Genomic DNA, 24925 nt, shown 5'->3' with positions numbered 1-24925 from the left:
CCGTGGGCTCTGCTGGGCCTCCCTGTGCCCGGGGAGCGCAGGGAGTCCCACAGACGGCCCCCCCCCCACCCCCCCCCCCCCGCTGGTGCAGAAGGCGGCTCCACCGACAGAGTGGATGTTCCCACTGCCGTGACCTTGGGAAATCGTCTCGGGGGTGAATTGGGTTCCTTCCGGAAGCTTCCATGTCTCCTCGGTCCCCGGGGGGCCCCCCGCCCTGCCCGTTCTCTCCTGGATGCCAGGAGTGGCACTGGGCAATCAGGAAGTGCGTGTGCACTCGGCCCAGCCCCGAGAGAGCGTGCCCTCCACTCCACCCCCCTGGGGCCCGGAACCGGGGCGGGGGCACTTGTCACAGAGTGGCAGCCGTCATGGGAGGTGCCGCCGAACAGAAGGCAACAGTAGGTGTCACTGTCCTCTGGCCGAGCGTCCTCGTTTGGACCCAAGTCTTGACCAGCGTCTGCCCGTGTGGTTCCAGGGCTGCCTGTTGGCGGGCTGCGAGCACCAGCTCCACGTGAACGCCGGGCGGATGGAGTTCCGCTCGCAGCTCCACCGCCGTGCCGGGAGCGCCACGCTGGGCCTGGGCCCGGTGCGGGTGCAGCTGCCCGCGGACCTCACTGAACAGGAGACGCAGAGCCCCTGCTACGTCAGCCAGCTCTCGCTCTTCCGGGGCAGCCCCGCCCCGTGGGGGGGCGCGCCTGGCCAGGTACATGGTCCTCGGGGCCCAGCTCCCGCCCGTGGGGACCGTGCGCATGGGCAGAGACACCGGGGACCCTCGGGGTGTCCTGCTGGGCCGCACCGTCCCACCGTCAGAGCCAGAGGCTGGCGCGGGTCTGAGTGTGTGTGTCCCCACAAGGCTGGCCACAGGGTCCCTGGGGGCTGGACAGAAGAGGGGGCCAGCGTCAGCGAGCCTGTGGTGGTGGGCATGTCGGGAGGGTGGTGCCAGGGTGTCATGGTTCTGTGGCCACGGGCTTCCCTTCTGCCTCCACTCCAGAGGCCACGGCAGTGACCTGGGTCACGGGGGGGGGGGGGGGGCGCCAGCGGTCCTGCATTTTCTGCGCCCCGCCCCGCCACATGCCCCCCCCCGCTCACGTGCCCCCCCCACACCCCGTGATGTCTGAACGGAGGAGCGTGCAGACGGAGGCGAGCCCCTCGTGCAGCGCGAAAGTGTTTGCACCCGCCCCCCCTTTAGGGGAAACACGTGGCTAAGCAGCCCCTGAAAACCACCGTGACCAGCACGCAGGAAAGAAGCAGAAACAAAGTGGAAAGGGCAATTGCACAGAGACGGGCCTCTGGGGGCGGGGGGGCAGGGTGCACCTGCTCGCTCGGTCAGGGGTCTCCCCCCCCCCGACCCCGGGGAGACGGGAGACCAGCTCTCTCCAAAGCAAGATGTTCGGTGCGTTCACTCAAAACAGCGTCAGTTCTCATAGCCCGAGTAGGGAGGGGCCTGAGTGTCCGGTACGCAGTAGGTCCAGTTAAATGGTGCCGGCCAGGGGTCCTGGGGACCTGGGGACCTGGGACGATCACATGCAAAAAACAGAAACATTTACTGTCTGAGACGTGTATGTCCCCAACACCCGGGGGAGTGTCCCACCCGGCTGGGGCCGAGCTCTCGGCGCTGTGTCCAGCCCACCACCTGCCGGCCCTCTGGGGCCCCCTCGGCCCCTCCCTCGGCCCCTCCCTCGGCCCCTCCCTCGGCAGGTGTGGCTTCTGTAGGAAGCTTTCAGAAACTCCAGGGTGATGGACTTGAGTGAGAGTGACTCAGCGAAGCCCTGCCCCCTGCCCTCTGCCCCCTGCCCCCTGCCCCCTGCCCCCTGCCCCCTGCCCCACCTTCGTCCTGGGTCCTGCCAGTCTAGCTGGGGAACCTGTGCTTGCCTGAGTGTAGCCCCTGCCCCCCACACCAGCTCCACAGTGGGGTGGGCTGTAGCCGCGGAGCAGCTGGCGTCACCGCCTGAGGTGCGCTCTGGGCCCCCAGGTGGGTGCGGTGCTCGCCCTGGCCCTGCACTGCTGCTCCGGCAGGAGGCCCCTCCGCACCCAGCGGCTGAGGACGCCCGTGACCGTGGAGTTTGGGGAGGAAGACGGCCCGGTAAGGACAGCCCCGCCCCCCAGCTGCACCGTGGCTGCACCGGCGCCTTGTGGCGGCGTCTCTACTTTCCCAGGGCGAACTCCATGCCTTGTCTGCCAACGCTGCCCCTTGTCCGTGCACCGGCAGGGCGACGGCGGGAACGAGACGGCGTTCGTGCTGCGTCGGGACCGAGTGCACGTCCACCGCCTGGCGGGGCTCTCGGTGGCCCCCCCGGAGGCCCTGCAGGTCCGGGTCACGTTCTCACGGCCGGCCGCCAGGGCCTTCCCAGTCCTGCTGCTGCTGAGGTGCGTGGGGCCGGGCTGCGGCCACCGCGGGGCTGGAGCGAGGGGTGGGCCGGACCCTGAGAAGGTCTCTGAGCGACCTTGCACTTCCGACACAGCGGGGGGCTGGCTGCGTGGAGAAATTGACAACTCCACCAGGGGTGTGTGTGGTGTGTGTGTGTGTGTGTGTGTGAGAGAGAGAGAGACACAGGTGGCGTCCCCTGGGGCCCCTGCGCCGTGGGCTGACTCGCGCCCGCCCTGCGAGCTAAGCTGTCGGGGCCCAGAGACCTGTCTCTTGGCCCAAAAAGCTTTGGATTTCGTTTAATCTTTGTCACACACAGAGAAGGTGACGGGTTCTGAGCAGCGTCTCCCTGTCACCAGGCTGCGCTCGATGCCCCGAGGCCGCCGCTGCCTGACCGCTGACAGTCACTGCACGGGGACGGGGGCGCAAGCCCGCCCTCCGGGAGTGCGCAGGCGGTGCGGTCCCCGCGGTGCCCGAGCTCGAGTTTGTTCTTTAGTGCAGCGAGTGAGGGCCGCGCAGAGTGAATGACTCGGCGGGGTGGAGGTGGGGTTGGGGGTGCGTTCAGTCCCCCCAACCCCCTGTCGTGCGAACGTCTCTGCTCTGAGTTGCTAGCGTGGCAGCCGTCGGGAGGGGAAACCGGGGGACAGGGCCGGACGCCGGGGCTTCCTGTCTGTCCCCAGGTTCTCGGAGAGGCCGACGCCGTCCCGGTTCCTGGTGAAGCAGACACACTCCTGGGAGGGGCTCACGGCGCACCTGTCCGTGCCGGCCCCGTCGCTGCGAGGTCGGTGGGCGGGCCTCCCTGCGCCCCCGGCTCTGCCCGCGGGACGAGGCCCCGGTGACGTGCGTCCTCTGCTTCGCCACGCTCAGTCCCGTGTCCACTGTCACCACTCCCTGGGCCTCGGGTCCGGGCTGGGCCGCTCTGCGTCCCTCAGGCCGTGACTCTGGGTCCCCCGTCCTCTCCCAGGCCCCGCCCAGGCGTACCTGTCCTTGCTGGACGCGGACTACGACAGGGACCCTCCGGACAGGCACCTGGCCGAGGCCGTGGGCTACACCCTGCGGGTCCAGGGCGTCCGCTGCCTGCTCTGGGACGCGAGGCGGTGGGCACCCGCGGGCCTCCCCCCGCAGCCGGGCGCCTCTCTGGGGAAAGTGAGCTGCAGGTGCGTATGCTGGGGGAGGGGGGGGGAGCTGGGGGTCTCAGCAACTGAGTCTCCTCCCGGGGCCGTCCTGACCTGGGCCCCCGGGCGCACGGGGCTGTCGGCCGTGTTGCTCAGTCCGGAGCCTCCGTCGCCGGGTGCACACCGACACCCAGGCTGTGCCGCCTGTTCTCCGGCACGTCCAGAAACAGTCCTCGTCTTAAGCGGAGTCAGACAGTCCTCCGGCCGCTCGTGAGGGCAGGCGTGTCCGGGCCACGCCGTGTGTCATGTGGCCATCCATGGCCATGGCTCCCCGTGTCCCCATCTTCACTGGACAGGGCCCTGCTGGGGACACGCAGACCCGCTGGAGGTTTCAGTTTGGAAGACCCAGCCCGCCCAGTGGTGGCCGTGGCAACGGCAACACCGGGGCTGTGGCACCCAAACAGTCTGACGGGCTTTTCCGGGTCATCGGAGGCCCTGGGCCATCGTCAGGGGGATGCCAACACCATGGTCACGGGGCGTCACAGAGACCGCGGTGCCGGGGTGGCCCCGGGAGCTGTGGGCGTAGACTCAGGTGGGCGCTGGCCACACCGTCACAGGCCCCGCCTCCCGCCCGTTAGCCGAGCACGTTCAGCGGGTCTGAGTCGCCCTGTCCCACCGGGCCTGCTGCCCCCCACCCCTCCCCCCCTCCCTCGGGTGCCGTGCCCTGCAGACACGCATGGCCCTCACCCGCCCCTCGCTCACCCGCCCCTCCCTCACCCGCCCCTCCCTCACACGCCCCCCCTCACACGCCCCTCCCTCACCCGCCCCTCCCCGCAGCTACAACCGCCCCGGTGCCGCCTTCTCCCTCGCGAGGAGGGACCTGAATTCCACCTTCGAGACGGGCGACGTCTCTGAGCTGCGGGGGTGAGTCCCACTCCTCACCCATCAGCACACGTCTCGTCCGCACCCCCGGGTGCTCAGGCTCCCCCCACCCCCACCCCCACCCCCACCCCGCACGCACCGGTGGCCGTGTGGTCCCTGGTCCTCGTGGCCCCTGCCTTTCGCATGCGCGTGCTGGCCGGTGATCGTCACCCGGTGTCACCATGTCAGCCACATCTGTCCGCGCTCTCAGCCCCGCAGCAGGGGCTGGCCACACAGAACTCCCCGAGGTTCGGCCGAGGTCAGTGGGGACACGGTCCACTGCGACCGTCGGGTCGGTGTCCAAGTGACGCCGCTGCCCAGTCTGCAGGCCCTACTTCCCCCGGTTGTCCCCGGAAGTGCCCCCTTTCGGGGGACGGATCTGGAGCGCCCTCCTCCGCCGCCGTGCGGGTAGGACAGGCGTGCCAGGTCCGAAAGGTGGGCGAGCAGAGCGGGTGCCCGTCTGCCTCGTCCATCTGTCCAGGAGCCACGCTTGACGCCCGGCCACCTGTGGCTGTACGGCCACCCTGCCTGGGGTGTGTGTGTGGGGACGGTCTGCGTTTCCCGGTGTGGGGGCTGTGACGTCCCCTCCCTCACAGCCGTGTCATGGGGACGCCACCATGGTTACTGACCAGTTGTCAGGAGCTGGTTCCTCGTAGACCAGCAGGTGGAGCTGATGATCATTTAGTGACACCATCGAGGCTGCCGTGCGGGGGCCTCCAGGGGCCCGTGACTGGGGCTCAGGACGGCAGGTGCAGCTGGGCTTTCAGACCCCCTGGCTGGGGGGGCCCCTCTTCTAGTGTGCACGCGTTAGCCAGTGTGCATGTGTGAGCACCTGTGTTAGCCCGTGTCCATGCGTGTGCAGGTGTGCTAGCCAGCGTGGGGAGCACCGGCCGGCCTCTGGCCTGCACCTCCGTGTTGAGACCGACGCCCTCAGTCCCGCTCCTTCGTTCGCAGGCGCCCGGCAAACCCGCTCCCCGGCGCCGTGGTGGCGGTCTGTGCGCTCCTGTACGCGCTCCTGGCCGTGAGGGGCCGGCGCGTGGACCGTCGTGAGAGGAGGCAGACCGGCCACGTGTTCCTACAGGAGCGCGTGCCACCCAGGACACCAGCTCTACGCGGTGGTCATGGACACCGGCTTCCGGGCTCCGGCCCGCTGCACCTCGAAGGTGCCCGGGCGCCCTGGGCGACAGGACTGTCCCTGAGGGGATCACTGAGACTTCGGGAACCAGGCTGTGCTGGTCCGGTCATGGGGACCCGGCACCTGCCACCCGGAGGGAGGCCTCGGGAGACGGGGCGAGCACGGCCCCCAGCGGCTTGGGCGGCTGGCAGGCAGCATGGGTGGGTGGTTTTCCCCCAGTTTTCCCGGGGTTCCTGACGGATGCTGGCTGGGGGCTTAGACAGGTGGCCTGAAGCGGCGGGGTGTGGGAGACGGGCCACAGCCGCATGCAGGCCCCGTGCGGGTGGCACCCGGAGCTCGTCCCAGCCGCCTGTGGGTGCTGCGAGCCTGCCCGGTCCCCCAGGAGGGTGGGCTCTCCTGGTGCTCGGAACTCACTCCCAGTTCTCAAGTGTGTCGGCAGGTGCCCCCTGCCCGCCCAGCGCCCCCGCGTCCTCCGGGCCCTCGTACCCACCCTGGGCTGAGGGGGCACTGAGGGGGGGAGGACCGTGCTTGAACTCTCAGTCCCGTGTCCTGGTTTTGTCCAGGTTTACGTTGTCTTGTGTGGTGACGACGGGCTCTCAGGGCCCAGAGAACTCTGCTGCCCTGGGGAAGCCCCTGTTCGAACGGAATTCCAGGCACACCTTCGTCCTCAGGTATCCAGGCCTTTCTGCCTGCGCAGGTGGGGAGACGGGCCAGGGAGGGCTCGGGGGGCTGATGGCGCCCACACACTCTGGCAGGGACCACGACCCCACACAGTGACACTCAGAAAAGGGGCGGACGGAGGGAGGAGTTCCTTATGTGCCAGTAGGTTCGTGATCACGGCAGCACCGCTTACAGGGGTTAGCTCTGCCCACACACGGGTGAGCCGGGTGCCAGGCGGTGTGGAGACGGGGGCTGGAGGCAGGGGCCGCCCCTGGGCAAAAGCGCACCTGTGCCGGCGGAACAGGAGAGACAGCTGTGTTCTCCCGGAGATGCTTGCTTCCAGGGTTTGCGGTGGGGGTATTGGGTGTCAGCCCTCGTTAAGACCAACGGGGACCTGTGGGTAGATAGTCCCTACCAGAGGGACCTCAGCGAGGGGAGAGGGGCCGGGCTGGGAGGGGCTCCGGGGTCCTGGCTCCAGGTGGCCGGGCGCCTGTGTCCCGTGACTCGAGGGGCCTGCGGGGTTCACCCCCAACCCCTATCCCCCTGGGGCCTCGCGTGTCACTCTGCCTGCCGACGGGCCCCACCCGCTCCCGTGGCTGACGGCCCGCGTGCGTCCTCAGCACCCCGGCCCCGCTGGGCCCGCTCCGGAAGGTCCGCCTGTGGCACGACAGCCACGGGGCGTCTCCCACCTGGTACGTCAGCCACGTGATGGTGCAGGAGCTGCACACCGGACCGGGGCTCGGACGCGGCTGGTTCTTCCCCGCCGAGTGCTGGCTGGCCGCTGGCCGGCAGGACGGCCGTGTGGAGCGGGAGCTGGCCTGCCTGCGCGGGGGCCTCGGCTTCCGGAAGGTAGGCAGGCACCCTGTCCCCTCGTGGCCACCAGCGGGACACAGCGCCCGGCTCTCCCAGTCCCCGTGCGTGGTGGTGCTGGGCCAGCCCCTCCCGGGCGCTGCTCGTCCCGGCCCGTGAAACCCGGGCACGAGCTTGTCACCTGTGTGTCTGCGGGAGGGGCCTGGGGCACCAGCTCCTCTGTGGGCCGGACTTCTGGGCTCCCTGCATGCACCCTGTGGCACCCACTGCAGGGGGCCCTCACCCCCGGCTCTTGGGGTGCTCACAGGCCCCGGGAAGTTCAGCTGCTCTGGGCAGAGAGCTGCGGACGAGGGGATCTGAGGGCACCGGGTCCCCTAGGCAGACACTCGATCGTCCCGCTTGGGCGAGGGCTTGTGAACGGCGGAGGCTCCAGAGCAGCGGCGCCCACCTTTCGGCGTCTCTGGGCCGCACGTTAAATACATCGTGACACGTCATCACACAAAAACCTCGTAATGTTTTCAGTGAGCTCACGGTTTTGTGTTGGGCCGCTCTCACGCCATCCTGGGCCGCGTGCAGGCTGCGGGCCACGGGTTGGACACCCCTGCTCTAGGGAAGGGTGTGGGGACACTCGAGGGGGGGACGGGCGAGGGGGGACAGGCAGGGTGGGAGACAGGTGCCCAAGGGCTCCAGGGCCGGGTGTGGGAGCACGGGGGGCCCAGGGGCTGCAGACACGCCGGGGCCGAAGCTGCACAGAACCGGTTGTCGGCACAGAGAACCACTGGTGTCGGTCACTGTTGACTCCGCGCCGGCTGGTGCCAGTGAGCGCCTCTCGCGGTCCGTTCCAGCTCCTGTACTCCAAGTTCACGGAGCTCCTGGAGGACTTCCACGTGTGGGCCTCCGTGCACAGCCGGCCGGCCGGCAGGGGCCTCCCGCACACGCCACGACTCAGCGTGGCCTTCGCCCTGCTGTGCGCCCACGCCTGCCTCGCGGCCCTGGTCACCGCCGCGGGACACGAGCAGGTGGGCACACTTCCTGGAAGTGGCTGCCGAGTCCCAGGGCCGCAGGGGGGCAGCTTGTCTTGGGAGTTGGCAAGGGTCACGGTGCACGGAGGCGGCTGACAGCAGGGGAGGGAGGGACCCATGTGCTCCAGGCTGGCGGTGACGCAGGACTCCCGGAGCTGGGGGTCCACAGAGCAGCTGGCTCCGCCTCCGCCGACGGATACCGTGGAGGAGCCTGGGGCTGCCACAAAGCGTGGCTCTCCGGGGGCCGGGGTCACGGCTGCAGCCCGGGGTGTCCTACGGGTGCTCCTGACTTCTTCTAAGGGTGGCAACTCGTTCAACCTTTAAAACCCGCTGACAAGAACAGCAGAGCCAGCCCGACGGCCCCACTTGGCCATGGGCTGGGGGAGGTGCCGGTCTAACCATCCCCACGGGGCCTGGACGGGTCCTCAGGGTGCACAGTGGGGGCAGAGACACTGCCCCCGCCCCTAGGACAGGTCACAGCACGAGTGGGGGTAGGGGGAGAGGTCACCTCGGCTTCTGATGACGGCCCTGGGCTGAGAATGCGGTGCGGTTTGTCACCGCGGGCGTGGTGGTATGTCCACAGACACCCCGAGTCCAGAGGTCCTGCCGCCACAGCAGTGGGCCGGCAGGTTCCTCATTAAAAAGGGTGAGTGGGTAGGACCCGTGAGGAGATGCTGACGTCTCACGGAGCAGGAAGGGCACGGCTGTGCAGTGGACACGGTCATAAAACCTGCAGTGGCCGCTCCTCTGAGGTCGACCAGTTGTCTGACCTTCCCTCTGCTTCTCTGTGCACTGGGGACACTTTGGGGACATTGGTAGCTCCTCGTCAGATGGCAGCGAGGGTTGACCCCGCCCTGTTCTCCAAGGGCCCGGCGTCCGGCAGGCCCTCGGAGACCCGTTCGGTTTAAAGGGATCCGAACCGGAGAAAAGCAGCGGGATTTCCTTTGTCCCTGAGTGGGCGGGTGGGACTCGGAGAACACAGCCCGCACACTCATGGGGACCACGCATGTGGTCACCCACGGCTGTGCTCTGAGCCACGCAGACTCCGGACGACCCGCCCGCTGCTGCTGTCGTTGCTGCAGCTCCTACCAGGGACCGGCCCCGCTGGCGTGCCCCTCGAGCTCTTCCGGACCGGCTTCCTGTGCACCCTCCTGGCGTCCCCGGGGGCTCAGCTCCTGTCCCTGCTCTTCCGGCTCGGCCAGGTACCCCCACCCCGTCCCAGCCTGCGAGGCCCTGACCTCGGGGGGACCCCGGGACCCTGCCCTGAGCCCTGTCCTTGCCCTGCAGGAAGCCCGAGGGCCCCGCCGAGTGCAGCCGCACCCACCCCCAAGAGCAGCGCCGGCCGCAGCACCTCCAGGTGAGCCCTGCACCTCCAGGTGAGCCCGCGCCTCCTGGGCCGGAAAGGTGGGCTTTGCCTGTCGGGGAATTGCACCCAGAGGAAAGCAGCCAAGTCAGAACAGGAGGGTCAGGTGCTGTCCCATCGTGCTGACCCTCTGTGGCCCGTCTGCAGGGGGTGGCACTGGGTCTCCTGCCTGCCGTGTGTCCCGGGTTCACTCCGAGGGACCTTCAGCTTCATCTCCTGTGTTTATGAGGCATTTAGGGGGTCCGGGCCCTGCCCGGGGGGCAGCGTCCCTGCTGCACGTCCCGAGTCCCAGGAAGGCCCGCTCCGGGTGCGGTCGAGGGACACAGGGACAGTATTCCCTGGAGCCCCGCCCCCGCTGCGGTGTCACAAGGCCGACCTTCCCCACTCAGGCCCTGGTCCCCGTGGAAGGACACCGCAGGTCCGGACGCCACCCAAGGTGAGCCCAGGCCGGTGGTCAGTCCAGAACACCCGACAGGGGCGCGTCCTGGCTCCTGGCTCGGCCGCCGTCTGGCCCCCAGGGTGGGACGGAGTCGGGCAGCCCACCGTGCGGGTGCTGTAGACCCAGGAGGCCAGCACGTGGGACGCAGGCCACAGGGAGGGCCGTGGGGGGGTCTCCGAGGAAGGGCAGTGGCAGAGGGTGGGAAGTGTCACTCCGCGTGGGTGGGCAGACACTCCAGCAGCCGGGCCTGAGGGCCAGGGCAGGGTTGGCAGGTCCGGCAGGAGAGGCGCTGGGCAGCGAGGGCGGGAGGCCCTCTGCAGGTCCCGGCAGCTGCCCGGACACAGGTGCATGTTCACGCTGGCTCCGAGGAGTCGCCAGTAATTAGCGCCCCGTCTCGTCCCCAAGCTCCCCACGGCCCACAGCTGGAGGAGGTGGGCCAGGGCGGGCCCTCTCCCAAGGGCTCACAAAGGTGTCCACTATGGAGGGTGCCGTGTTCCGCAGGCCACGACCTCATCCTGACCTTGTCTTTTCTAGCAAAACGTATCGGCCACTCTTTCCAGGGCTGTCCAGGCCCCGAGCGCAGCCAGCGGTGACGGGGCGGGCTGCCTGCACCCCGACCTGGAGGCCTGCAGGACCCACCCTGGCCAGTGGGCTCTGAGGGAGAGGAGTGGCCACTGCGTCCTCAGCTCACAAGGTGATGTGGGGTTGGGGGTGGTGCCCTGTGTGGCTCCTTCCTGCCACATCCCACACTGGCCACTGGGGGCGCTGGGGTGCAGAGGGGCACTGTGTCGGGCCTGACCCAGGGCCGCCGTTCTCACAGTCCCAGGGTGCTGGCCGTGGTCACTACGACTGAGGACAGTGGCTGGCAGGGCCTGAGCTGATCGCCCGAGGAAGAAACTCGGGTTCAGTTCACGTCCAAAGACTGGAAAGGTCAGCGTCTCAGTCCAGAGACCACCAGGCGGGGGGAGCTCCCTCAGTGGGGACGCTCGGCCTCCTCGTTCTGGTGGCGCCGTCGCCTGATGGGGCGAGGCCCACCCACCCCGGGAGGGCCACCCGCGTCCCTCGGTGCGCTGGGCCCCGTGTTCAGCCCAGGACGAGGTCAGCGAGGGTCTGCGCACCCTGTGACCCAGTGAAGGCGACACACACACAACTGATGACCGCCCTGGGCGCGGACGGAGGTGACAGGTCCGCTCACACCCTTGCTCTGTCTTCTCCCCAGCCCCCGGCCGTGCGTCTGAGGGGCTCGCCATGTCCCGGCGGCCCCGGGAGCCTCCGCCTGTGGCTGGGCACGGCAGCGTGGGCCATCTGCGGGACGGTCGCCGTGGCCTGTGGCTCGGGAACAGGACTCCTAGGGTACAGGTGAGCCGTGAAGGTTTGCAGACGCCCTCTTCGGACGGCGCGTCTGCCGTTGACCGGGAAACGCTGTGCTCCTGGGGACCTGCAAGGTGGGGCTCAGATGGGGCTCGTGCTGCCTCGGCCCCCACGGCCCCCCACACAGCCGCCCACAGCCCCAGAGTGAAGAGCATCCTGTGCCGACCCCCAGGGAGGCTGGGCCCTGCTGTTCCGGGGGTAGAGGCCCAGCCTGACGGGGTCCCGGGTGTTATGAGAGGTCGTGGGACCCTCACCCCCGGCAGCGGGGAACCCGGCCGCTGAGCTCCCGTGAGGGCGAAGGCCGTGTCCATGAGGGCCTGTCGCCTGCAGCTGAGAGGCGCACACCTGTGACGGCGTGGCCGAGCAGTGCCACAGGTCAGACGCCGGCCCACCACACGCCTGCCTTGGCCTTGGTCACTGCACAGCCGGGTCCCTCCTCAGCAACCCAGTCACTCGGCGTGGCTCCAAGGGCCTACGGCGTCCTAACCGGGACGGGAGCACTGGTGACGGCGCCCCGTTTCAGGCAGAGTGAGCGCTGCTCTCCTCTCGAGCCGGCACTGTGGGCCTAGGCCCGCCGACACGCAGACACACTGTGCGTTGTCGTCACAGCCATGGCCACCGCCCCGCCCATCCCCTGCTGTCCTGTCTGTGGGTCCCTCCCTCTCCCGCCTGGGCAGCTTCAGGGTGACTGAGGTCCCTTTGAGCGGGAAGAGACCCCACCCCACCCCCTGCCAGTGCCCGCCCACTCCCCCAGCACCCCCCCCCACCACCCACAGTCACCTGCTGCAGGGGGGGACGGTCCAGCCCGGGGCCTGCGTGCGTCTCCCTGGCAGGTTCAGCCCCGCGCGGTGTGAGCAGTGGCTGGGCCTGCTGGCCGTCTCTGTGACCTGCTGCGTCTTCGTCACCCAGCCCCTTATGGTGAGAGCCCCGCCTCGGGCCCGGGAGGGGGCCGGTGGCTCTGTCTGGGGACCTGCTGCTGCTGCTGTTCACGCTCGACGAGGGAGGGGGGAGGGGGCCGTCAGTCTCACGCAGTCCCAGGCACCCCGTGGTTCTCCCACGGCCACAGCCCAGCCACACGTGGGAGCCGACGGGCTGGGGCCTGAGGGCTGGTCTCCGTGCGTCACCGCTGAGCCACAGGGCTCTGACCGGAAGCAGGCCAGCTCCACCCCGCCAGGCACAGACGGGGGCAGGGACCCTGCCGTGGCCTGTGTCTCCTCCCAGATCGGCCTCGCGGCTCTGCGCTTCGCCTGGAAGAGGAGAAACGACGAGAACTTCTTCACCGAGTCTTTACGAGAAGCCACCGAGGGCCTGGACGCCGACCTGGAGGCGCTCTTTCGCGGCCACTCGCCCCACGAGCCCGGTGGCAGCGACCCCCAAGGAGCTGACACGGTGGAGAGCGTGAGCAGGGTCCGGGGTCTGCGGCAGTCACTGAGGCCGGGGTGCCGTGCCGTGGCCACCTGTGGGTGTCGGGGTCACACTGGGAACCGGAGCCCGGTTGCGTTTTTGCAGCTCCAGGGGTCACGGGGGTCGTGTTAGTTTCTCAAGCTCCTTTGCACACACCTGAAGGGTGAGCTCTCGGGGTCCGCTCCCTTAGCTTCCCCCAGTCCCGAAGGAAGCAGACCACCGAGAAAGCCGGCTTGTTGTGAGGCCCTGAAGCAAAGGAGACGTGGGACTCTGGGCTCCGGAGTTGGAGAAGCTTAGCCGTCTGCACGGGAGCGTGCTCACAGTCACACCTTCCCCCTTCCCCCTCCTCCCCACTCCCCTTCCCCCCCCCTCCCCCCCACCCCTTCCCACCCTGTGGCTGGCAGGAAGGAAGAGGAGGGTGTGCTGGCCCACAAGGCAGCGCCCAGGCCTGCTGCTCCCTCGGGGCCCGTGACTGCCAGGGCCTTGGGTGCTCGTGTGGGCAGCTGTGACCACGGAAAACCAAGGTCGTCTCTTGCTAAGACCTGTCCGCACTTGGGGGGTCTCGAAGGGAACTAACTGCCCTGTGGCTGGACGGTGGCCCAGCTGGTCCCTGCCCGAAAGGCCGCTAGGGACGGGACGAGGGGCAAACAGTCTCCCAGGCCAGCTGCCCTGCGGCCTGGTGTGCGGGACCCCCACTGAGAGACCGTCCCCGAGCCCCAGGCCAAGTGCAGGGGCAGTGACCTGCTGTCCTGGGCCCCGTGGGGCTGCTGAGGCTGCACCCCCTTGCGGGCGGCCCCCGGCTCACGGCGCTCTCGTCCCCACAGGCCGTGGCTGCGCGCCAGCAAGCTCGCCGCCTGCGCTGGGCGCGTCCCCCGTGCACAGCCCGGCTCAGGGCCACCCGGGAGAGGATGAGGCGGCAGACCCGCGCCCGGGAGGTGCTGAGGTGGGTGGGCCCCGCTCTGGTCCCACCGTCCTTGCAGAGCCCCCGCCCGCATCCGGTGAGGGAGCGGGGTGGGACGCCTCACTGGCCCCAAAGCCACGCCGTGTGCCCAGGACGTGAACACGACCGGAGTCGCCGAGTCCTGTAAGGACCAGCGGCACAGAGGCCGTTCACTTTAAACGTGGTGTGGGGAAATTGGGTGTCCGTGGGGAAAAAAGTAAATGCCCCTCCACACAGACCCCGCCCCTGACACGGGGACGCCCGCCCAGGGGAGGAGGAGCCACCTCCCCACTCGCTCCGCTGGGTCTCCCCGAGGGGCCGTGGAAACGCTCACTCTCGGTGTGGTCCCCACAGAGACGCCGGCCTGGCCGCCCTCACGCTGCTGCTGCACCTGTGCGTGACCCACGGGGCGGCCCCCCGGGGCGAGCACGCTCTGCACCGCGCCATCCGGGACACCTTCGCCAGGTAGGACGCCCGTGTGTCCTGCCCGTGTGGCGTGTCTGAGGCTGAGGTGTCCCTGCTCTGCCTTCTCGCTGGCGCGACCCACGGTTGTGGCCGGCAGTGCCGGGTGCGGTGCCGGCTTGCCCTTCCTGGCGGAGACTCACCCACGTCCCGCAGCTCTCCTGGGACCAGGTGGCCCGTGACGGAGTCACTCCCTCTGATGTGGAGTTTTTGTTGGGCCCCTTTGGCACAGGCAGGGGGCTGGCCATCTCTTACGTAAGAACGTTCGTTTTGATCTTCTGCCAGAGCCGGTGATGGACAGCCACCCAGGAGCGGAGGCAGGCAGGTTTCAGGCCCCCTGGTGGGGTAGGACCCGGGGGACAGTCTGTCCGTCTGGAGCCTCCCTGGGTGTCCGCTGGTCAGCCCCCACCCGGTGCAGGGCAGTGCGTGCCAGCAGGGGGCGCTGTGTGCTCGACCAAGCCCCCCAGTGAGTGGTTCTCTCTGGCGCCCCCGGAGGCAACCCGGGGAAAGGCTGGCTTTGCTGGCTTACCTTTCACCTCCCGTCGTGTGAGTGTGCCTGCTGGTCCTGACAGCAGCCGTGTGGCAGCGGAGCACACACCTGTGCGCTGGCCGGGTGTGCACAGCAGGGGGCAGGGGCAGCCCCTAGGATGCCGACCTCGCCGCAGACCCGCCCCCAGAGCCTCATCCTCGTGCCAGCCGCTCTGGGGGTCCGGCACTTGCCTGCACCCCAGTAGGAGTGGCAGAGCCAGGAGGGGTCCACGGGGAGCGGCACCGGACGCCGGCCCTCGGTCGGTGACCCTGGGCCTCAGTCCCCTCACCCGGGAAGTGCGGCTGTCCGGCTGCTGGGGGTCCCGCCCTTGAACGAGGGAGGGTCACGGTGCCGGCCCTCCCACGGCTGACTTCCGTCAAAGTCTTTCCCAGCTCGGTGGAGTCCTCACGGAACTCCGGGTAGAACCGTGAACCCCCAGTAAAACAGCAGCAGCACGTGGAGCAGCTGCCCTGCTCTGCCTCGATGCCCCGCCAGGACTGGCCCCTCGGGGGTCCCTGGGCCCGCCCCCCGTGGCCCTTGAGCAGTCTGTGCTGAGAGCAGCGGCCTCGGGCCTGGAGTTCCCACCTGCCCACTCACCTGTGTCTCCGCCCGCTTCCTCTCCCAACCGCCGTCGCCAACAGGTTCTGCTCATTTGTCCGCGTGCAGTTCCCAGGAGCGCTCGTGTTGGCTTGTCTGCCTCCGGGCGGCGGCGGGAGGGGAGGAGCCGGGCGGGCGGTCCTCACACAGGTGCGCTCGGTGATGCGGGCAGAGGAGCCCCCCGAGGACTGAGCGTGCTGTCCGCCCTCCTGCCCGCCTCCTGGGGGCCAGGGGCCATGCCCACGCCGCCCCTCGCACTGCAGACCGCCTGGAGTTCGTCCTGGAGGAAGTGACGTCCTCTTTCTGTTCTTGGTTGAGAAGCACCCAGGAGCGCCGTGGGTGGCCTGAGCAGCGTGGACGCCTGGTGGGCCTGGAGCCTGAGCACGCTGCTGGACGGCCTGTACCCGGAGAGCGGGTCTGCTGACGGCGGCTCACCGGGCACACAGGTGGGCTTCCCTCTGGTCCTGACCACCCTGCCACCGTGGGGCGGGACCATCAATGGCGCATCCCGTTCCCTGCTTCCACCCCCTCCCCACCCCTTGCTGCCAAACTTCCCCAGGTCCCTGCGTTTGCTGGCGGGGGGGGGGGGGGGGGGGGTGCAGGAGAGAAAACAGCTGAGATGGAAGCTTCCAGGAAAGGCCCAGGCTTGTCTCGGGCTCGGAGGACAAAGTCGCCGGTGCACGTGCGTCCTGTGCACCGGCCCCAGTCCTCGCCTCTTGCTTCCTCCCTTTGAAAACACGGCTCCGTCCGGCACGCCTCGAACACAGTGGGTCTCGTGCTGCCGGTCTCGGGGTGGCCGTGTGACGTGGGAGAGACGGCGGCGAAGATGAAAAGGGGTCACCTGGGCCGGCCCAGAGACTGGGGAGGTGGCCTCTGTCTTTCTCCGGATGTCGGTTATTCCTGAGGGTGTCGTGGAAGGACAGCAGGGGCCAGGCTGTGATCCTCTGATGGGGGTGTGGGCTGTGCCAGACCGGGCGCCCCAGGGTCACGGGCTCCGCGTCCCCCTCCCCCCTGCAGCCCGGCGCGCTCGGAGGGAAGTGCTACCTGCTGGCCCCGCCCGTCCTCCGACAGCTCAGAGCCCCCCCTGGGAGTCCGTGCCAGGTGACGCACTCTCTTCCCTGTTACTTCCAACCACCCATCGGAGGGGAACAGCCTGGGCAACCACAGGCAGGAGGGCGCAGGCCGCGGCACCATCTCTGGGAGCCCAGCTCGGGGGCAGGGGTGCCAGAGCTCATTCCTCCCCAAACGCGCCCCCTGTCCTGGGCTCTGCACACGTCCAGGGCGCTTCTGGGCAAAACCAGAGTGGCACCGACCTTGTCCCAGCGGGAGGGCGTGTGTGAAGATGGCACGTCCCCTGGACCGTCTGTGACGGAAGCTCCAGACGTCCCGGCCCCGACTGGGGTCACCCAGATGCCGCCTTTTGGAGGGGGTGGGGCTGGTCCTGGAGCTCGAGCAGGAGCCCAGGGGCCGAGCCGGGGGGCTCGTGGGGCCGTGCGGCAGGTCAGCCTGTGAGCCCCTGTGCAGCCCGGCTCGGACACCCGGGGCGGAGGGCAGACGCTGAGACACACGCCTGCCCTTGCTCCGTTCTGTTGGCTCTGCAGCTTCCCGGGCCGCTCTCGGCGCCCACCGAAGACCCGCTGCCTGAGCGTCACCCTGAAACCCCCTCCGTGACCGGCGCCGAGGCCCAGGGAGCGGCCCCGAGGGCCCCCAAGGCCTGCGGGGAGGGCTGTGAGCTCCGCCTGGGCAGACCAGGTCAGTGTGCCGAGGGTCAGCGCGTCCCCTCTGGCCCCTGCTCGTCGCTCTGGCACGCCCGGCGGGCGCGAGGTGCACTCACCGCCGCCCCCCCCCCCCCCGAGAACGCCGAGGCTGGTGCCCCCGCGCCACGACCGCAGACGCAGCAGGAGTCGGAGGGACCGGCAGGGCCTGGGCTGGACGCAGCCCCGCCGCACGGCGCCCACCCACACTCTCGCGTGCTCTGCAGGCCGGCGGCCCTCGCAGCCCTGACCGGCCTCCGCGCCCGGCGGTGGGTCGACCGCTGCACCCACGCCGTGTCGGTGCGCTTCGCCCTCTACAGCCCCCCCACCCGCCTCCTCTCCAGCGTGTCCCTGAGCGCCCAGCTTGGCCCCGCCGCCGGGAGCCTCGCCCTCTCCACCCGGGTGGAGGCCGTGTCCGTCTTCCACAGCGACCCCGCCCCGAGGGTCCGCCTCCTGCTTCCCCAGGTGGGTTCGCCGGCCATTTGGCCACTCTCAGAGCTCAGGGCTCCACCGAACCGGCCACGCCCACCAGATGGGCCTTGGGCCTGCCCCTCACCTGCCCTGCACCCAGATCCCCTCACCTGCCCTGCACCCAGATCCCGCCATGGACACAGAGGTCGGAGTGTAGAGTACAGATGTGGGGCATGATGTGCTGTCCACACGATGCCCCACTCCAGTCCTCCTCCCAGGCTGTGGGGCCACAGCGCCTGGTGCGGGGTGGCTGCACCCTCCCTTGTCCTCAGGGGGAGGGCGGAGGGTCCTGGAAGAGGCTTTTGTGGAGTGGAAGTGTTGACCGGAAGGGTCCCAGGGCTCCGCAAGGCCGAGTGGCCTCAGACAGGACGGTCCGCTGTTGCTGGGCATCGTCCCCTTCCACTCGCAGCAGGCGAGCGAGTGAGTGGATGAGTGAGCAAGCGAGCAAATGAGTGAACAAGTGAGCGAGCGATGGCGTGGATGGACAGATAACCCACGGGTGCCGAGAGGCCCGGACACGGAGCTCTAAGGAGTGTCCTCCACGCAGGGCCCTGGGGCTGAGGGCACCTGCCAGGTGTCTCCCGCACCCACGGAGGCCCCTGCTCCCGGGTGTCGTGGGGAAGGATGGGGCTGGTGTAGGGACAGGAGACCCCCCGGGGCAGGGCTCCACAGAGGCAGGCCCGCCTCGAACTCCCTGCGTCCCTGTCGCCCTTGGAGGGGTCTCTGGGTGCTGGTGGGTGCAGAGGTTCGGAGAACCCCAGCCCCACGAAGACCGCTTCACCCCGAGGCCCCGCACGACCGGAGACCAGCTGGGACCAGGCCGGCCCTGGGCGCCGGCCGGGAGTGGGGGCCCTCGCACAGCCAAATCGGAGCCTGTGGCGTCTCGTTGTCTCGCCCCCGCAGCTGGCCCTCCTGGCGCTCACCCTGGCCCACCTGTGCCTCCAGCTGCACGGCCTGGCGGAGGAGGGCATGCGCGGCTACTGGCGGCGGCCAGGGAACTGGCTGGAGGTAGCCCCTCTGTCGTGTCTTCCCGCACTCACGGCCGCTGTGGTGGGAAGCAGCTCGCGCCCCTGCTCCCCGGGCTCGAGGCCACGCCAATGCCCAGGCAGCGCTGAGAGTGGCCATCTGCCTGCTCCCGGGGCCGCAGCGCGGCAGCCCGTCCTCCAGCCCGCCTGACGCCCCCTCTCTGCACCCGGCAGCTGCCCGTCGCCGCAGCGGGCCTCGCCTGGTTCGCAGCCCGTGGCCGCCTGCTCTCCCTGACTGCGGAGGTGGCCGACCAGCTCCAGCGGGGGCTCCGGCCGGGGTCTGTGGACCTCAGTCACGTGGCTTCGTGGGCTCAGGTACGACAGGCGCTCGGGCCACACACACAGGGCCCTGCTCTGCAAGGCCGCCCAAAGGAAGAGCTCAGACATGTTCCGGAGGTTCCAGATCAGGGGGCCGTCCCGCATTGAGTGCTAATGCTCTGAGCTCTCAGGTGACACCCCATGGAGGGCCTGGGGTCCTCAGGACGTGGGTCGCCAGCCAGGGTGCTGGTAAGGTGGGGAGAGCGGAACCGGGGAGCAGGGACCCCACCCCTGATGGCGCGACCCCACCCCTGATGGCGCGACCCCAGTGGTGGAGACAAGCCGGACTTGACACACAGTAACACGCAAACGATAATACTGACAGGTGTAGTCACCTAGAGAAAATATATCACGAAATCAGTGTCACCTGTCCACAAAATGTGGCGACTAGAAACTGCTCTGCTCCACCTGTTGGTGGGAGCAGCGGGCCCCCGGGCTGGCCCCGGGCTGGCCCAGGGCTGGGGTGGGTTGGCTGCTCGAGGTCGCGGTCAGCCTTGACCAGTGAGTGAGGCGGCACACAGGACAGGAAGTCCTGGCCCCTGTCCACGGGACTGCAAGTCTGGTGGCGTTTCTCCCCTCTGACTTGTAACCTCGGTGAGGACAGATCTGCTCACGCACCCCAAGGGGCTCCGCAGCGAGCCCGCCTGTAGAAAGGTGGGCAGCCCCTGCAAGTCCCCGGCCTCGGGCCGGTGGGCCCAACCTGGACTCGGGCGGCCGGGCAGCCCTCGGCGACTTCTGCAGCCTGGAGGCTTTGCCCGGTCCTCTCGCGCCCCCGGCGCCGTCCGTGTGAACGGGTGCAGCTGGTCCCCACGCAGGTCAGACTGTGAAAATGTGCGTGAGGAGCGGATGTGCCCCATGCACGTGCAGGCCGGAGGCCCCCACAGGCAGGGGGTGCTCCCCAAGGCCCCGGGCGGCCCTGGGCTTGTGCTGCCACCTGAGGCTGTGGCAGGGTGTGCGGCCCGCGGGGCCTGCCCTTCACAGGAGCGGAAGGTCAGGTGTTGCTTCCGAAAGGCGTTGCAAGTCCCCCTGCTCCTGCTCCTGCTCTGGCGCCCTCCTGACACCCAGCCCGCAGGGGTGAGTACGCCTGTGTGCCTGCGCTCACGTGACACCCTGCCCTGCTGTGCTTCTGCCGCAGAGGGCGCGGTGGCTGCAGGGAGCCCTGTCCTTCCTCCTGGCCCTGAGGTGCCTCCGTCCGCTCGGCTGGCAGAGCGCCACGGCGTCCCGCTCGCTCTCGGGCCTCCTCCCACCAGCGGTGAGGGCCCCCCTCCCCCCCCATCGAGTTACCGCCCAGTTAGCGTCCGTGAGTTCCCCTCAGCGAGCCTTGACGGGGGGTGTTCGGAGCCCCCCCACAGCTGGTCCTACACCCCCACGTCCGCAGCACGAGACAACTCTCGGGCGTGGGTGCTGCCCTGCTCCGCAGTCTCCGTGGCCGGGTGCGGGTGCTGGTGCTGTTACTACCGACGTGCGCAGTCTAGGCGGCTCGGCCCCTCCCCCGAGGTGTGCTGTGTGGGTGGGCGGGGGAGCGGTGCCCGTCCTGGCCCCGTGACACCACCCGGCGCTTGCAGGCCCAGTCCCCGGTCTGTTGCCACACCAGGCAAGCAGGTGTCGGACTGAACTGACACGAGGGGGCTCGTTCCCAGCCTTTCCTCGGGGGTTCCTTTAGCCGAGCCCCTGCGGGTGCCGGGAGCAGGGATGTGAGGCCGGTGCCCCTGGCAGCAAGCGTGGCCTCCGGCGGCTCCGGCATGTGGATGGTCCAGGACCAGGAGAGGGGGCACCGGGACTGAACGCCTGGGGTGGGGGAGGGGCAGGGCTGGTGCGGGGCCTGGGATGGGGGAGGGGCGCAGGCCTGCTGGGGCTGAGTGCTCACACCTGGCTGATGCTCCTCCGAGGCGCTCCTCCTCCTGGTGAAGCACTCAGGAGCCCCACCTGCGTGTGGGCTTCCCGTGGTCGGGCTCAGAGGTCAACCGGGCAGGTCTCCTCCCTGCAGCTGGCCGGGACCCTGGTGCTGGCCGCCCACGCCCACCTGCGTGCGACTCCGCTCTTCGCCCGGGCCCCACCGTCCGGCACCTTCGCGGAGGCCTTCCAGCGGCTGCCGTTCCGTTTTCCGGGAAGCGGCCAAAAAGGCACCTTCCTGGGCCTCCCCAGGTCTGACCTGCGGGCGGCGTCTGGGTGCTGCGCGGCCCTCCTCGCAGCAGGGACGGCTCTGTGGTTTGCGCTGGTGCGTGTCCCCGCCCCCCCGACTCCGGGGGTGAGGGTCCTTGGCCCCACGCACACCTCCACCCACCGGCCAGACCTCGTGGTCCTGAGTCCCCGAGGCCCCTCTCCTGCGCCCCGCAGGCCTCCAGGGAGCCGCCTCCTGGGGAGCCTCCCGGGCCGCAGCGCCAAGCCACACCCCCTCCCCTCCCCCCTCGCCCCTCCCCTCCCCCCTCGCCCCTCCCCTCCCCCCTCGCCCCTCCCCTCCCCCCTCGCCCCTCCTGCTGCTCGGCGGACAACGGGCCGCTGGTCCTGGGTCTCCCTCTCTCCACCTCTGAAGGGTCGCTGCGTCAGCCGGCCGGCTCGGGCACGTTCCTGGGGCGCAGGGCTGCCGCGGGGCTCCCTGTGTCCCCCTCCTGCGGACCCGCCACATGCAACCCTCATTGTGTGACGCACACAAACGCGCACACTCCCACACACAGACGCACGTGCCTGCACACGTGCACGCATCTGCAAACACGGATGCACACACCGCCACTGGCCCACACCGCTTCAGTGGTTCGGGGTTCACGTCCGCCGCTCAGCTCGGCTCGCTGCCATTTAGTTCCGTCCCTGAGAGCGTCCGCTTTTGCTGAGCGGTTACCGTCTCGTCGACGGGACCCGAGACAGCCTCGTCGGATACGATCCCGCTTACGGTCAGACAGATGGACAAAGCTAGTTTTCTGCCGGATAACGCAGTCTGCCCTTGTTTTCTTTTCCCCTGCAGCTGAGAGGGTCCCTCCGGGCTTTTACCCCCAAAAGGAAATCCTTCCGACGCCGGTCTCTCGTGGCACCGGGAGACCTGATGGCCTACACCTGGGAGCAGGCGCGCTCCGCGCTGGGGCTGCGGAGGCCCGCGCTGGAGGAGGAGGCGGGGCCTGCCGAGAGTCACGTGAGCGCTCGCGCCCCGCCCCCGCGGGCCCAGTGCAGCCCTCTGCTCCCAGTGAGGGAAGGGGGGCTGGGGGCTGGGGGCTGGCCGCGCGGGGCCCAGGGTTTCGGTCCCCGCCCCCGCCCCCGCCCCCCTGTAGCTGCTTAGAGCCTTGGAATGGCGCTGGGGGGTCGGCCAGGGGGACGCGCACCCCCTGCTCTGTCCCGGAGTCCCTCGGGTGTTGTCACCGAGACCTGACTCAAACCCAGGCGGGTGTGCACGTCCGCGTGGGACGCGGTGCGTGGGGGAACCGAGATGTGCCGTCCAGGCCGGGCGCCCTGCCCGGGGTCCTGTGTCGTCGCTAACCGAGCACAGCCACCTGAAGCCGGCACCGGGAGGTGCTTCGGACGGGGAGGGCGGGGGAGAGCTCGGGTCTGGAGGGCCCCCCCTCCCCCGCAGGCCTGCCCGCTGGACGAGTTCGCAGGTCTGCTGGACGAGCTCCTGCGGAGGGTCGAGGGCTTGTCCGACAGCCCCCAGCCGCCTCCCGAAGAAGGGCAGGACGCGCCGGCGGCCGGGGCGGAGGGCGGCCCCTTGGGGGCAGCTTCTGATGGCCGAGCACCGGGGGTGAGCGCATGAGAATGTACTTTTGTCGGCTTTCTCCATGTTTTAAGCCAGACCCCCAGCCCCTCCCAGGAAGGGCCCCCGACAGGAGGCGGCCCTGGTGCCGAAGGGTCCGGCGGAGCGATCGCGCCCCCTAGTGGCGGAGCGGGCCGCGCAGGTCGGGCCTGGAAAGGACGCCGCGGGCAGGCCGGCGGGCCCAGGCGCTCCCCGCACAGACGTGCACAGACGGGGAGATGCGCCGCCGCTGTCTCCCGAGCCAGAGGCCGGGGCCGGGGTGCCGGAGCGGAGAGACGGAAGAAGCCGGATGAGGACTTGCGGGCGGAGGCCGGGAAGGGGAGACACAGGGGGCGGGACAGCAGAGTCGGTGCCGGACCCGCGAGGGGGGTGCGGGTGGGCCCGGCGGCCGGAGCGCACTCAGCGGGAGAGGGGAGGAAGGGGCATCGGAGTGGACTGGGGGGAGGGGCGGGCACAGGGCGGGGGAGCGTTTGAAGACACCCTCCGAGAGAACATTCCAGAAATGAAGACGCAGGTCTGTGTGTGGAAAAAGAAACCGCACCCCAGGAGAGAAGCGGACTCGAACCCGCTAAAACCAGAACAGACCTGACAGCGTGGCCGCATCGGGAAACAGAGACAACCCCGCTGTCCCCTGGTGCCCTCCTGGTCCCCGATCGGGACACAGCCCCTGTGACTGCGCGTCTCACCTTGGCCGTCCGGACCGGCGACTCGGGGCTTCGGGAAGAGGGCGGGGGAGCGCCGCCCGCCACTGTCCCTGGACACCTGCCCGTCAGTCACTCTGGGGTCTCCGCCTGTCTCCTCTCCCGTGATTTCCCGGCTCCCCTCCTCCTCCTCCTCCTCCTCCTCCTCCTCCTCCTCCTCCTCCTCGGTGACCCCGGCCCGCAGCAGGAGCGAGGCTGCTCGCAGTGGCCCTCTGAGGGGCAGAGGGACCGTCCCCAGGTGGCCCCCTTCCCAGGTCCGGTGCCATCTTGGCCGGAGCCCCCCGGCCTCGGAGACCGCCCGGCGGGTTAGTGAGGCCAGGAGGGGTTTCCGTGTAGGTCCTGCGGCCTCGCTCTCACGGTCACAAGTGAGTCATTAAGGGCGGCGCCTGGCAGGGTTTAGCTGCACCGTCTACCTGGGCGGGCTGAGGTCCTTCTGCAAAAACCTCGGGACTCCGCAGCGCCCCCTGCCGGGAGACGGGCAGGAAGCCCTGTCCGGCCCCGGAAATGGGCTCTGCGGTCCTCACGGGGGTCCCTGGGGCCGTGGGCGTGGCCCTGAGAGCAGGCTGGGAAGCGTGGGGGAGGGGGGATGAGATGAGACACTCCCCCCCCCCCCCCGAGCGGGAGGCGGCTCTGCGTGGGGCGGAGGGGTCGCACTTCTCCGGTGGAGTGATGGTAAAACCACTGTCACACCTGTGGGACGAGGGTCGTCGGAGGGCCCCACAGCGCTTTCTCAGCCATCCCGTGGTCTAAGTCGGCCCCGGGGTGTCTCCCCGAGGGACACCGCACGCCGCTCATTCGGTGTCGCAGAGCTGTGTGGGCGGGGCTGGCCAACCCGCATCCCACGTGGAAGTAACCACACGGGAGTGCGGAGGGAGCCAGCCTTCCGGACAGATGTCCCCGCTCGCTCCCGGGGGTGGGCCGTGTGAGGTCTGCCGACCAGGACTCCCCGGGAGGGAGCGTGGTCACAGTCCCGGCGGCAGTCCTTTCCGGCGGACAGGGCTGCGGCAACCCTGCAACCCTGTTCCCACGGCCACCGGTGCTCCCGAGGCCCCGTGGTGCCCCCCAGGCCCCGTGGTGCCCCCCTGGGCTTCTGCTTCCTCCAAGGCCGCCTGACCGACCTTGGACCGGAAACCCTGGCTTCTCAGAGACCCGGCCGCACTCGCCGGCATCTGCGGGGGGGGGGGGGGGGGGGGCGCTTCTGCTCCAGCTTAGGGTTGTCTCACAAACTCTAGCTACTCCCCAGTGACGAGGAAGATGCAGCGTGAGCGGGCGGGGGCTGCCGGAGAGCGCCGCACACAGGGACGCACTGTCACCCAGCTCTGGAGTCCCCACACCCCCTGGGGGGCTGCTCCAGGCCCCCCACTTCTCAGACCCCTGGGCTGTGGCGGCGTCAGCCCGAGTTTCACGTGGCACATGCCTGTGGCATCCCTCTGCCCGGGTGTCCCCTTTCCTACGGACACGGTGGCACCGGCTCGGCGCCCACCCTCACAACCTAGCATCTGAGTCATGTCCTCTGAGAGCCCGGTGACAGTCGCAGGTCTGGGGGCCGGCACTGCGGCACCGTCAGGGGGACACAGCCCAGCCCACGGCGGTCGCATCTGCACAGCTGCGGGGGTTGAAGGCAGGGTGGTGTGACGTTCAAATCCGTGCCCGAGCTGAGAGGAATGTCGTTCCACTCACCAGACAAAAGCAAACCAAACTACTCAGAAAATGTCCCAAACCCTCTGTTTCTTGTTCTGTGTGGCGACAAGGTCGGGGAGATCACGTGACCTGTGGAAGGATTGCGCCCC

At 69.5% G+C, this 24925-nt stretch overlaps 1 protein-coding gene across 1 annotated transcript in view; it reads left to right on the top strand.

Annotated features, from left to right (window-relative positions):
* The window catches only part of PKD1L1 (polycystin 1 like 1, transient receptor potential channel interacting), a 42414-nt gene extending 19971 nt beyond the window's left edge, over positions 1 to 22443 (top strand). Inside the window, 28 exon segments of the mRNA XM_036010418.1 lie at positions 473 to 700; positions 1970 to 2080; positions 2207 to 2364; positions 3043 to 3143; positions 3327 to 3519; positions 4315 to 4401; positions 5353 to 5482; positions 5484 to 5561; positions 6097 to 6156; positions 6158 to 6204; positions 6814 to 7042; positions 7849 to 8022; positions 9060 to 9382; positions 9797 to 9824; positions 11047 to 11186; positions 12032 to 12116; positions 12420 to 12596; positions 13427 to 13545; positions 13897 to 14007; positions 15447 to 15705; positions 16148 to 16231; positions 16732 to 17349; positions 18259 to 18405; positions 18555 to 18695; positions 19834 to 19998; positions 20686 to 20916; positions 21658 to 21822; positions 22258 to 22443. Coding sequence (XP_035866311.1) covers positions 473 to 700; positions 1970 to 2080; positions 2207 to 2364; positions 3043 to 3143; positions 3327 to 3519; positions 4315 to 4401; positions 5353 to 5482; positions 5484 to 5561; positions 6097 to 6156; positions 6158 to 6204; positions 6814 to 7042; positions 7849 to 8022; positions 9060 to 9382; positions 9797 to 9824; positions 11047 to 11186; positions 12032 to 12116; positions 12420 to 12596; positions 13427 to 13545; positions 13897 to 14007; positions 15447 to 15705; positions 16148 to 16231; positions 16732 to 17349; positions 18259 to 18405; positions 18555 to 18695; positions 19834 to 19998; positions 20686 to 20916; positions 21658 to 21822; positions 22258 to 22434 — 4566 coding nt within the window. The 3' untranslated portion in view covers positions 22435 to 22443.
* Positions 22444 to 24925: the final 2482 nt, after the last annotated feature.

The sequence above is a fragment of the Phyllostomus discolor genome, chromosome 10 (assembly GCF_004126475.2).
Source record: "Phyllostomus discolor isolate MPI-MPIP mPhyDis1 chromosome 10, mPhyDis1.pri.v3, whole genome shotgun sequence".
Classification (NCBI taxonomy): domain Eukaryota; kingdom Metazoa; phylum Chordata; class Mammalia; order Chiroptera; family Phyllostomidae; genus Phyllostomus; species Phyllostomus discolor.
Note: the sequence above shows the minus strand (reverse complement) of the source record. Positions and strands in the feature narration are given on the sequence as shown.